Below are 13,303 nucleotides of genomic sequence, written 5' to 3' on the forward strand. Positions count from 1 at the left end.
AAAATGGGTATTTCTGTCTGTCATTCCGTCGTACATTTTTTTTTTCCTTTTACGGAAGGTTTTTTGTAGAGAATAAATGATGAAAAAAACACTTAATTGAACGGTTTAAAAGAGGAGAAAACACGAAAAAAATTAAAATAACATTTTGAAACATAGTTTATCTTCAATTTCGACTCTTTAAAATTCAAAATTCAACCGACAAAAAAGAAGAGAAAAACTAGCTAATTTGAATCTTTTTGAAAAAATAAAAAAAATAATTTATGGAACATCATTAGTAATTTTTCCTGATTAAGATACATTTTAGAATTTTGATGACATGTTTTAAATTGGTTAAAATCCAATCTGCACTTTGTTAGAATATTTAACAAATTGGACCAAGCTATATTTCTAACAAAGACAAATCAGTATTTCTTCTAGATTTTCCAGAACAAGAATTTCAAAATACCGTATTTTCCGCACTATTAGCCGCACCTATAAACCACAAATTTACTCAAAAGCTGACAGTGCGCCTTTTAACCCGGTGCGCTTTATATATGGATAAATATTAAGATTCATTTTCATAAAGTTTCGATCTCGCAACTTCGGTAAACAGCCGCCATCTTTTTTCCCGGTAGAACAGGAAGCGCTTCTTCTTCTACGCAAGCAACCGCCAAGGTAAGCACCCGCCCCCATAGAACAGGAAGCGCTTCTTCTTCTACTGTAAGCAACCACCCGCCCGCGTAGAAGAAGAAAAAGCGCGCGGATATCACCGTACGTTTCATTTCCTTTGTGTGTTTACATCTGTAAAGACCACAAAATGGCTCCTACTAAGCGTCAGGGATCCGGTTCATGAAAAGACGCAATCTCTCCATCCACACACGGATTACTATTTCACAGCAACTGATATTCCTGTGAAACGCACTGTGGATACAACGGGAGCACGTACGGTGAATATTCGCACCACAGGGAATGAGAAGTCATCCTTCACTGTGGTTCTAGCTTGCCATGCTAATGGCCAGAAACTTCCACCCATGGTGATATTCAAAAGGAAGACCTTGCCAAAAGAGACCTTTCCAGCCGGCGTCATCATAAAAGCTAACTCGAAGGGATGGATGAAGAAAAGATGAGCGAGTGGTTAAGGTAAGTTTAAGTTTACGCGAAGAGGCCGGGTGGCTTTTTTCACGCAGCTCTGTCCATGTTGATATACGTATGTTTGTGATTGCACATTTGCGTACATTTTGGGAGTGAACAGAGTTGTTAGAACGCTGGTTTTTAATATATTATTAAAGTTTGACTGACCTATCTGACTGTTTTTTTGACATTCCTTTAGCGCAGTTAGATGCGGCTTACAACACCGGGCGGCTTATAGGTGGACAAAGTTTTGAAATGTGCCGTTCATTGAAGGCGCGGCTTATAACCCAGGGCGCCTTATGGTGCGGAAAATACGGTACTTTGAAATAACATTTAAATTTGATTCTACAGATTTTCTAGATTTGCCAGAATAATTTTTTTGAATTTTAATCATAGTAAGTTTGAAGAAATATTTCACAAATATTCTTCGTCGAAAAAACAGAAGCTAAAATATTTATTATTCTTTACAATAAAAAATTAAATAAATTTACTTGAACATTGATTTAAATTGTCAGGAAAGAAGAGGAAGAAATTTAAAAGGTAAAAAGGTATATTTGTTTAAAAATCCTAAAATCATTTTTAAGGTTGTATTTTTTCTCTAAAATTGTATTTCTAAAAGTAATAAGAAGCAAAGTAAAAAAATAAATGAATTTAATTAAACAAGTGAAGACCCATCCATCCATCCATTTTCTACCGCTTATTCCAAGTGAAGACCAAGTCTTTAAAATATTTTCTTGGATTTTCAAATTCTATTTGAGTTTTGTCTCTTTTAGAATTAAAAAATGTCGAGCAAAGCGAGACCAGCTTGCTAGTAAATAAATACCATTTAAAAAATAGAGGCAGCTCACTGGTAAGTGCTGCTCTTTGAGCTATTTTTAGAACAGGCCAGCGGGCGACTGATCTGGTCCTTACGGGCTACCTGGTGACCGCGGGCACCGCGTTGGTGACCCCTGCCCTAGTATATACAATAATATAAACCAAGTCATTGTATTTCATTTAGGATTATTTCATATCTTCATTTAAATAAAAATATATTTGTATCTTTTTTAGATACAGTCAATAAATAATGTGAACATGTATCATAACATGGACATCTAAGAGAACGTGTTGTGGATGATTGTGGACTGGGAATTTTTTTAATTTTATTTTTTTACACATTTTTATATATATATAAAAAAAAAAAGTTTTTCCGACGTATTACATTTTAGACGATTTCTCTTCTTAGTTATTATTTCTCCGGCTGTAGAAAAGACACGCTCACAGGGCACAGAGGAGGCAACACAGTTGGCGTATCGGTCACGTGACCAAAACAGCTCATGATCGGTCACGTGACTTTCTAAAAGCGGTACGCGCACCGACACAGGGTTTTGCTCTATGAGCTCGACGCATGCGCCGATGCATCGGTGTTGCCGGACCCATCACTACAATCAAGCGGTCAGTCCATTTCCTGCTCACCTTTGGTGGGCGGGGCCACACTCGCCCCTCCCAGAGACCTCCTCCCAGCGGCGTGAGCGCCCCCCGGCTGCAAGGCCGGGGGGCGCTCCTCGCAGTGGCCCAGGCGTCGCAGCGCGTCTGCCAGGGCCGACTTCAGCAGCTGGATCTCGTCCTCCTGCAGCTGCAGCCTCTGCTCCAGGTGGGACACGCGGTCCTCCATGTCCATGTTGCTGCCCGCCGACACCGTGTCGTCTGGAACACACCTTGGGCTGATTAGCGCTGGCAACATTTCACCCAGCAATTCAGATAATGTTTGGAGGAGCTTTCGGTGGAACAACAAATTACCTCACTTCTCCCCCCCAGCCCCCACCCTACAAGCATACTTGCCAACCTTGAGACCTCCGATTTCGGGAGGTGGGGGGTGGGGGCGTGGTTAAGATATATATATATATAAGAAATACTTGACTTTCAGTGAATTCTAGCTATATATATATATATATATATATATATATATATATATATATATATATATATATATATATATATATATATGTATATATTAGAGATGCGCGGATAGGCAATTATTTCATCCGCAACCGCATCAGAAAGTCGTCAACCATCCGCCATCCACCCGATGTAACATTTGATCAGAACCGCACCCGCCCGCACCCGCCCGTTGTTATATATCTAATATAGACGATGCAAGGCATTAGTGAGGTTATAAAGCTTTTGCCTGTTAAAGAAAGGAGACTGATCCAATGCAGCACAGACATTCGCGTGCCACGCTGTCACGACCCAGACGCACACCAGTGCGCAATCATATGGGAGCCGCGCTGAGCGCACCTCCAAGCGCGTCTCGCTGCCGGCGACGGCCGGGTATGGGCCCGACGCTCCAGCGCCATCCATTTTCAGGGCTAGTTGATTCGGCAGGTGGGTTGTTACACACTCCTTAGCGGGTTCCGACGTCCATGGCCACCGTCCTGCTGTCTATATCAACCAGGGTGAGCCCCACCCCTTTCGTGAGCGCACTGCGCGCGGAGTGACCCCTGTTACGCGCCCCCGGCAACAGGGGTGGCGGGCAGGTAAGCTGCGCGGGCGGAGCGCGCGGAGTGACCCCTGTTACGAGCCCCCGGCCACGGGGGTGGCGGGCACGTAAGCTGCTTACCTGCTGCGCGTGACGCCGGCCGCGGCGAAGGCGGACGAGGCGGGGTGTCGGTGCGGTGGGCGCGGTGGTGACCCTGGACGTGCGTTGGGCCCTTCTCGCGGATCGCCTCAGCTACGGCTCCCGGTGGGGCCCTCTCGGGGGAAGGGGCCTCGGTCCCGGACCCCGGCGAGGCGTCCCTTCTCCGCTCCGTAAAAGTGTCCATCTCTTCTTTTTTTTTTCTTCTGTTGTGGCATATGCAGCAGGTGCCTGCTCGTTTTTCGTATGTGGGTAACAACATTTAACTATGTATATATATTTCCCAATTGGTTTAACTATTGGTTTAATCTAATTCTTTTTTATTTCAACCGCCCGACCCGACCCGCGGATAAAATCTAATTTTTTTTTATTTCATCCGCCCGATCCGCGGATAATCCGCGGACTCCGCGGTTGTGCCCGCAAACCGCGCATCTCTAGTATATATATATATATATATATATATATATATATATATATATATATATATGTATATATATATATATATATATATATATATATATATATATATATATGTATATATATATATATATAAAATAAATACTTGAATTTCAGTGTTCATTTACAAACTACAACTCACAAACACTTTAGAGTTAGGCTCCACCATCAGAATGTGTACTTAAACTTATAAAGATCACATGGATATTATTCAGTGAGTTGATTCACCAAAACTAACCTGTTATACAGGAGGAAAAAGCACACAGGACGTTTCAATTGTTCACAGACTGGTCGCGCTCATCAGAATGACAAGACACTTCCGGTCTGCAGGCGATAGCATTCAATTGGGAAGAAACGCCCTACTGCCCCCTACTGACCAATGTGAATACTGATAAATGTGTAATGACAGCTCCAAAAACGAATTCAAACCACAAAATAAATAAATCAACACAAAAATGTGACACATTATGGGTGGGTCACATATGCATGTACAGTAGATGGCAGTATTGTCCTGTTTAAAAGTGTCACAACATTGCTGTTTACGGCGGACGAACTGCTTTACGGTAGACACTGTTGTTGTGTGTTGTCAACACGTCACTCAGGTCCGCCTGAATTTCGGGAGTTTTTCGGGAGAAAATTTGTCCCGGGAGGTTTTTCGGGAGAGGCGCTGAATTTCGGGAGTCTCCGGGAAAATCCGGGAGGGTTGGCAAGTATGTCCTACAAGTGTCCCAATACTTTTGTTTATGCAGGACAGGAGAGGTGTTAAGTTTCTGCAAGCGGGAACGAAGAGGTCGGAGGAAACGCCACCACGTTGAATAATTCAGAGTTTGTGCGTGGAACAAACACTAAAAGCGACTCTTTTGTCCTTCAAAGGAGAAAAAACACGGAAAGGAATATATATACAGTCGTGGTCAAAAGTGTACATACCCTTGTAAAGAACATCATGTCATGGCTGTCTGGAGTTTACAATCATTTCTTATTTTTTTGTGATGTAGTGATTGGAGCACATACTTGTTGGTCACAAAAAACATTCATGAAGTTTGCTTCTTTTATGAATTTATTATGAGTCTACTGAAAATGTGAGGGTCAAAAGTATACATACAGCAATGTTCATATTTGCTTACATGTCCCTTGGCAAGTTTACCTGCAATAAGGCGCTTTTGGTAGCCATCCACAAGCTTCTGCTTGACCACTTGACCACTCCTCTTGACAAAATTGGTGCAGTTCAGCTAAATGTGTTGCTTTTCTGACATGGACTTGTTTCTTCAGCGTTGTCCACACATTTTAGTCAGGACTTTGGGAAGGTAATTCTAAAACCTTAATTCTAGCCTCCAGCGGATTGCATCAGGCGCTGGAAGGAGCATTTCAGCGAGCTCCTCAACCATCCCCCTGCCCCGGAAAACCCCACCCCTACCACCCACACCACCACAATCCCGGACTGCTCCACCGCCCCTGTCTCTCCAGCTGAAGTCAGAGCAGCCCTAACGAAACTCAAGAATGGAAAAGCCCCTGGCTTATGTACCATCACAGCAGAGATGCTGAAGGCCGGAGGAGACAACATCATCCTCTGGCTCACACAGATCATCAACCATGTGTGGGTCTCTGAGTCGCTGCCTGATGACTGGAGGCGGGGCATTATACTACCATTTTGGAAGCATAAGGGAGACCAGCTGACCTGCAGCAACCATAGAGGGATCACACTCCTCTCCATCCCCGGTAAACTCTTTACCCGCATATTACTCACCCGAGCTCTACCTGCAACCAGAAGCAGACGCCGCCAAGAACAGGCCGGCTTCATGCCCAATCGTTCCACCACGGATCACATCTCTGCCATCCGGCTCTTAATAGAAAAGGCCCGGGAGTTCAGAAAGGACCGGCACCTCTACATTGCCTTCGTTGACCTTATGGCTGCCTTCGACACTGTGGACCACGGGTCCCTCTGGAACATCCTGAAGTCCCTCGGAGTCCCAACTAAAATCACCACACTCTTTCAGCAGTTGTATCAGGGTGCAGAAAGCTGTGTGCGTGTGAGCTGTAAAGACTCTGAGTGGTTCCCCATCAACAGCGGGGTCAGGCAAGGCTGTGTTGCCGCACCAGAACTATTTAACTGTGTCATCGACCACCTGATGTCCAGAGTCTGTGTGCGAGTCCCCGGGGTGTCACTTGGAAACTACACCCTAAAGGACCTCGAATACGCCGATGACACCACCCTGTTCAGTGAGACCACTGACCAGCTCAGGGAGGCCCTCGGTGTGTTTGATGAGGAGACCAAACAGCTCGGCCTGAAAATCAGCTGGTCCAAAACCGAACTCATGCATATCGGCGATGGACCAGACCCACCACCCTTCTTATTTGAGGATACCCCTGTCCACTTTGTCCCTACCTTCAGATACCTCGGCTCGACAGTCACCAACACCGGCGACCTCAAATGAGAGGTGGACCGCCGTCGCGCCCTTGCAGCCTCCGTCATGCAGTCCTTGTGGAGACCGTTGTGGCGACACCGGCACATATCTCGGGACACCAAGTTGAGGGTCTACAATTCCTCTGTCATCTCTGTCCTTCTTTACGGCTCGGAAACATGGCCGCTGAATAACATCCTGGCGGCCAGGCTAGATGGCTTTGATTCCAGAGCCCTCAGGAGGATAGAAGGCATCACGTGGAGCCAGCATGTCACCAACAAGACCCTAAGAGAGCTAACCCAACAGCTCCCAGCCTCTCGCCTCGCAGCAATGCGGCGAGTGCGCTGGTATGGCCATGTCATCCGCCTGCCGGGGGAACACCCCACGCGCAAAATCCTGGACTTCAACCCGCAACGAGCTGGCTGGAGACGCCCTAGAGGCGCCCCCAGCACTCGCTGGCTGGATGTATTAGCCCAGGACCTTAAGGCCTGCAATGTGACTATGGCACAAGCTCAACACCTTGCCCACAACAGACCCAGATGGAGAGACCTGGTTGCTATGGTCGGCTCTACGCGCCCTGAAGTGCAAGAGGACTAAGTAAGTAAGTAATTCTAGCCTGATTTAGCCATTCCTTTACCACTTTTGACATGTGTTTGGGGTCATTGTCCTGTTGGAACACCCAACTGCGCCCAAGACCCAACCTCCGGGCTGATGATTTTAGCTTGTCCTGAACAATTTGGAGGTAATCCTCCTTTTTCATTGTCCCATTTACTCTCTGTAAAGCAGCAGTTCCACTGGCAGCAAAACAGGACCAGAGCATATTACTACCACCACCATGCTTGACGGTACACTCTTAGAAATAAAAGTGCTAAGTAGAACCATATAAGGTTCTTCGGCTCGTCCTCATAGGAGAACCCTTTTTGGCTCCAGGTAGAACCTTTTTATAAAGGTTCCACCTGGAACCCTTTTGGAGGGTTCTACCTAGAACTGTGTGTGTAAGGTTCCACCCAGAACCCCCCATGAGAGGTTCTACAAAGAACCCACGCAGGGAGTTCCACTAAGAACCCTTTTGTATTTCAAGGGTTTCATCTAGAACCCACACAGGGAGTTCCACTAAGAACCCTTTCGTATTTCAAGGGTTTCATCTAGAACCCACACAGGGAGTTCCACTAAGAACCCTTTTGTATTTCAAGACTTTCAACTAGAACCCACGCAGGGAGTTCCACTAAGAACCCTTTCGTATTTCAAGGGTTTCATCTAGAACCCACACAGGGAGTTCCACTAAGAACCCTTTCGTTTGTCAAGGGTTTCATCTAGAACCCATGCAGGGAGTTCCACTAAGAACCCTTTCAGGTTTCAAGGGTTTCATCTAGAACCCACACAGGGAGTTCCACAAAGAACTCTTTCATGTTTCAAGGGTTTCATCTAGACCTGACACAGGGGGTTCTAAAAACATCCCTTTTCAAAGGTTTTCACCGATAACCGTCTTGTCTTCTGAGGGTTCTATAAAGAACCATATTGTATTCTACAGATCAGTTTAGTTTATATTATATTGTGGTCATTTATCATGTTGACATTGAACAAACATTCAAAACATTTTAATGAGAAAAACATTTATTTTAAGATAGGCACCATTATTGGCAAATGTTATCAGGAAGTATGTCCCTGGTGACACAGGATCTTACCCATGCTTTCAACAATCCCTGAAGAACTCTTTCTTCCAAAAACGGTTCTCTGGATCAAAATAGTTCTTACTGGAACCCTTAGTGTTAGTGAGAACCCTTTTAAAACCAATTATTCAGAAAAGGGGTTTTAAAGGGTTCTCTGGATCAAAATGGTTCTTACTGGAACCATTAGCGTTACCAAGAACCCTTGAAAAACCCTTTCTTCGGGAAAGGGTTTTTCAGAAGCAAATGGTTCCAGTTAGAACCTCAGCCCTTGTAGAAGAACCCTTTTACAACCCTTATTTCTAAGAGTGTAGGTATGATGTTCCTGGGATTAAAGGCCTCACCTTTTCTCCTCCAAACATATTGCTGGGTATTGTGGCCAAACAGCTAAATTTTTGTTTCTGACCACAGAACTTTCCTCCAGAAGGTCCATGTGATGTCAGATGAAACAAAAATGGAGCTGTTTGGCCACAATACCCATCAATATGTTTGGAGGAGAAAAGGTGAGGCCTTTAATCCCAGGAACACCATCCCTACCGTTAAGCATAGTGGTGGTAGTATTATACTCTGGGCTCAGCAAGGTTCAGCATTTTTATAAAAAATTTCCACTATATAAAATATATAAACATATGAGATATATATCATATACAAGTATATTAGGGTTGCAGTTACCAATTTTAGTCATTGAGTACAGTAATCTGTCGATTATTGATTTAATTGAGTAATCGTGTAAACCAGGGGTGCTCATTACGTCGATCGCGAGCTACTGGTCGATCTCGGAGGGTGTGTCAGTCGATCACCAGCCAGGCATTAAAAAAATAGTCCTAAAAATGAGCGATCATAAATCTTCACTATGACGTCACTTTCGTCACTTGATTGACATTCACGGCACCCGAGGGTCTTCTGAGATGACGCTGGCTGCTGCCAGCTCATTAAAATTACCGACTGGAAGGCGAGAAACACTTTATTTCAACAGACTCTGGCGCCGTACCTGTCGTCAAAACTCCAAAGACCGACTGCACAGTTGCACAGTTGTGCTAACAAAATAAGAGTCTCAGAAAGCTGGCGCGCACAAGCTAGCAAGCTACGGAGTTTGCCGACAATGTATTTCTTGTAAAGTGTATACAAAGGAGTATGGAAGCTGGACAAATAAGATGCCAAAAACCAACCACTTTCATGTGGTATTAGACAGAAAGGAGGAGTTTTTTTTCTCCTCCATTAAAAAATGTGGACGTTGTCATCACCACTGTCTGATTCCAATCAATGCAAGTCATCAGAATCAGGTAATACACCAACTTATATTCTTGTCTTCATGAAAGAAAGGAATCTATATGTGTTAAACATGCTTGTATTATCTTTAAACACCTTTAACTTGTTAACAATATTAACTATATGTGTTAAACATGCTTGTATTATCTTTAAACACCTTTAAGTGTGACTATAGCTCTGCCTTCAATACAATAATCCCGGACAGACTCTGCAATAAACTGGACACTCTTGGCCTCCCCCCTCTCACAAACGCCTGGATAAGGGACTTCCTAACGGACCGACCCCAGAATGTGAGACTTGGCCCGCACCTCTCATCCTCCCGCACGCTGAGCATCGGCTCCCCACAGGGCTGTGTGCTGAGCCCCCTCCTCTACTGCCTTTACACCCATGACTGCAGTCCGGCCCACAGTGACAACCTTACCGTCAAGTTCGCCGACGATACCACAGTGGTCGGGCTCATCTCCAGGGGTGACGAGGCTGCCTACAGAGAGGAGGTCCTGAAGCTGACGGCCTGGTCTTCGGAGAACAACCTCGCTCTCAACACCAGCAAGACCAGAGAGATCATCGTCGACTTCAGGAGGAGCAGCACCGACCCTGCCCCCCTCTACATCAACGGCGAGCGTGTAGAGAGGGTCCACACCTTCAGGTACCTTGGAGTCCACATCTCTAATGACTTCTCCTGGACAGTCAACACCACATCAATCATCAAGAAGGCTCAGCAGCGGCTACACTTCCTTAGAGTCCTCGGGAAGTACAACCTGAAGCCTGACCTGCTGCTGACCTTCTACCGCTCGTCCATCGAGAGCCTGCTGACCTACTGTATTACGGTATGGTACGGCAGCTGCACTGCAGCAGACAGGGAGAGGCTGCAAAGAGTGGTCAAGACGGCTCAGAAGATCATCGGCCGCCCTCTCCCCTCTCTGACGGACATCTACACCTCCCGCTGCCTCAACAGAGCCAGTGCCATCATCAAGGACAGCACCCACCCTGGCTCTGACCTGTTCCACCTGCTGCCCTCTGGGAAGCGCTACAGGTGCATTAAAACCAAAACAAACAGGCTAAAGAACAGCTTCTTCCCCAGGGCCATAACCATCCTGAACGGACTGCCCCATTGTCCCTCATAACTGCCTTCTCTTCGGTGCAATAACCCATTCCACCAACCACCCTGTTTTTGTTTTGTTTTTTTCATGTATATATTCATTTCACACCATATTCATTGCACTTCTACATTTTTTAAATTTTTATATATTTGCACATTGTTTTTCTAGCATGCACACATCGCACTGTATGGAATGGCCTCAATCTCGTTACCTTGCGTAATGACAATAAAGCTGATTCTGATTCTGATTCTTAAGTTGTTAACAATATTAACTATATGTATTAAACATTCTTGTATTATCATTAAACACCTTTAATTTTTTAACAATATTAACTGTGTTAAACATGCTTGCATTATCTTTAAACACCTTTAACTTGTTAACAATATTAACTATATTTATTAAACATACTTGTATTATCATTAAACACCTTAAATTTTTTAACAATATTAACTATATGTGTTAAACATGCTTGCATTATCATTAAACACCTTTAACTTGTTAACAAAAACATATGTTTCATAAATAAGTAAATATAAATGATATATATGAATGAGGTAGATCCCCACGACTTGATCAATTGAAAAGTAGCTCGCCTGCAGAAAAAGTGTGAGCACCCCTGGTGTAAACCATTTTTTTTTTTCTAATAAATGATCATCAACATTGAAATTGGACTGCTGACATGCGTGCATTAATAGAGATAAAAAATTATTACAAAGCTCCGCTGTTTGCAGCCACACAGATCACACCACGGCTCTCGTGTGCGCCCCCTATTGCAGTGAACGTGCAGAAACGACGTCGGCAAATTTAAAGTTCCTGGATTTTATCTACTTCTATTAGTTACACTCATTAAACATCAAATCAAAGCAACAGGATATAAATCGAAGATTTTTTAGAAGCAAATCAATAATTGTTGCGGCCCTAAAATATATTAAATATAATTTTAAAATACCGTATTTTCCGCACTATAAGGCGCACCTAAAAACCACAAATTTTCTCAAAAGCTGACAGTGTGCCTTATAACCCGGTGCGCTTAATATATGGATTAATATTAAGATTCATTTTCATAAAGTTTCGGTCTCGTAACTACGGTAAACAGCCGCCATCTTTTTTCCCGGTAGAACAGGAAGCGCTTCTTCTTCTACGCAAGCAACCGCCAAGGTAAGCACCCGCCCCCATAGAACAGGAAGCGCTTCTTCTTCTACTGTAAGCAACCACCCGCCCGCGTAGAAGAAGAAAAAGCGCGCGGATATCACCGTACGTTTCATTTCCTTTGTGTGTTTACATCTGTAAAGACCACAAAATGGCTCCTACTAAGCGACAGGGATCCGGTTCATGAAAAGACGCAATCTCTCCATCCGCACACGGATTACTATTTCACAGCAACTGATATTCCTGTGAACCGCACTGTGGATACAACGGGAGCACGTACGGTGAATATTCGCACCACAGGGAATGAGAAGTCATCCTTCACTGTGGTTCTAGCTTGCCATGCTAATGGCCAGAAACTTCCACCCATGGTGATATTCAAAGGGAAGACCTTGCCAAAAGAGACCTTTCCAGCCGGCGTCATCATAAAAGCTAACTCGAAGGGATGGATGAAGAAAAGATGAGCGAGTGGTTAAGGTAAGTTTAAGTTTACGCGAAGAGGCCGGGTGGCTTTTTTCACGCAGCTCCGTCCATGTTGATATACGACTCCATGCGCGCCCACATCACGCTGGTTTTTAATATATTATTAAAGTTTGACTGACCTATTTGACTGTTTTTTTGACATTCCTTTAGCGCAGTTAGATGCGGCTTACAACACGGGGCGGCTTATAGGTGGACAAAGTTTTGAAATATGCCGTTCATTGAAGGCGCGGCTTATAACCCAGGGCGCCTTATGGTGCGGAAAATACGGTATATGTAATATATGTATGTAAAATACATACAATTATAAAAGTAGCTTGTACTCATTCTTAAATTTGGAAACTGTTATTTAAAATGGAAATAAAAGGTCCAACCCAAAAAAATGTTATGTCTTCAGCCAGCCTTCATACGTCCTGCTTTATCATCCAACATGATGACATCAGCAGTGAAAAGGAGGATTAATGAGGCAAACAATTTATTTCTAATCACAACGTGACACAGGTAGAACATAACACTGCAGCATGGCTCGGAATTATTCTACTAACATTATTCCTAACCACTCACATTTCACATGAAACTTGTTAGGAACGATTACAACTAACCGTATCGTCGTATCACATCTTGCAGTGAAATGAGACAGGAAGCAGTGTTATTATTTCCATAACGACGTGGCGATAAGAAGATGAACAATGAGGCAGCAGTTCAGCGTTCTCACTTCCCTGAGCGCTGCATACAGAAAAACTAAAGGATGCAGGGACTAATTTGATACAATTTGTACATTAAGTATGCTGAAATGAATCTAATGTAGGGCAATGTTTGCTAAGACAGGGATGTCCAAACTTTTTCACTAGGTGGCTACAATAAATTGGCCAGGGGCCAAACGCAGACTGCATGTAAAGTAACAATATAAACAGTTATAAATATACAGGTACATACATATATAGATGGATACGTTTTTGATCCCGAGGGAAATTCAAGTACAACATAGTATTTATTTGCACATTGTTCAACATTTATACATACATATATACACACAAACACACACACACAAGTATATATATA

General features: G+C 43.9%; 1 protein-coding gene across 1 annotated transcript in view; it reads right to left on the bottom strand.

Moving 5' to 3' along the window:
* The window catches only part of eml2 (EMAP like 2), a 72,652-nt gene that overhangs the window by 46,510 nt on the left and 12,839 nt on the right, over positions 1–13,303 (bottom strand). Inside the window, exon 2 of the mRNA XM_061972198.1 lies at positions 2,566–2,796. Within this exon, the coding sequence (XP_061828182.1) occupies positions 2,566–2,796 (231 nt within the window). The remainder of the gene's footprint in view (positions 1–2,565; positions 2,797–13,303) is intronic.

This window comes from Nerophis lumbriciformis, linkage group LG17, assembly GCF_033978685.3.
Source record: "Nerophis lumbriciformis linkage group LG17, RoL_Nlum_v2.1, whole genome shotgun sequence".
Lineage (NCBI taxonomy): Eukaryota > Metazoa > Chordata > Actinopteri > Syngnathiformes > Syngnathidae > Nerophis > Nerophis lumbriciformis.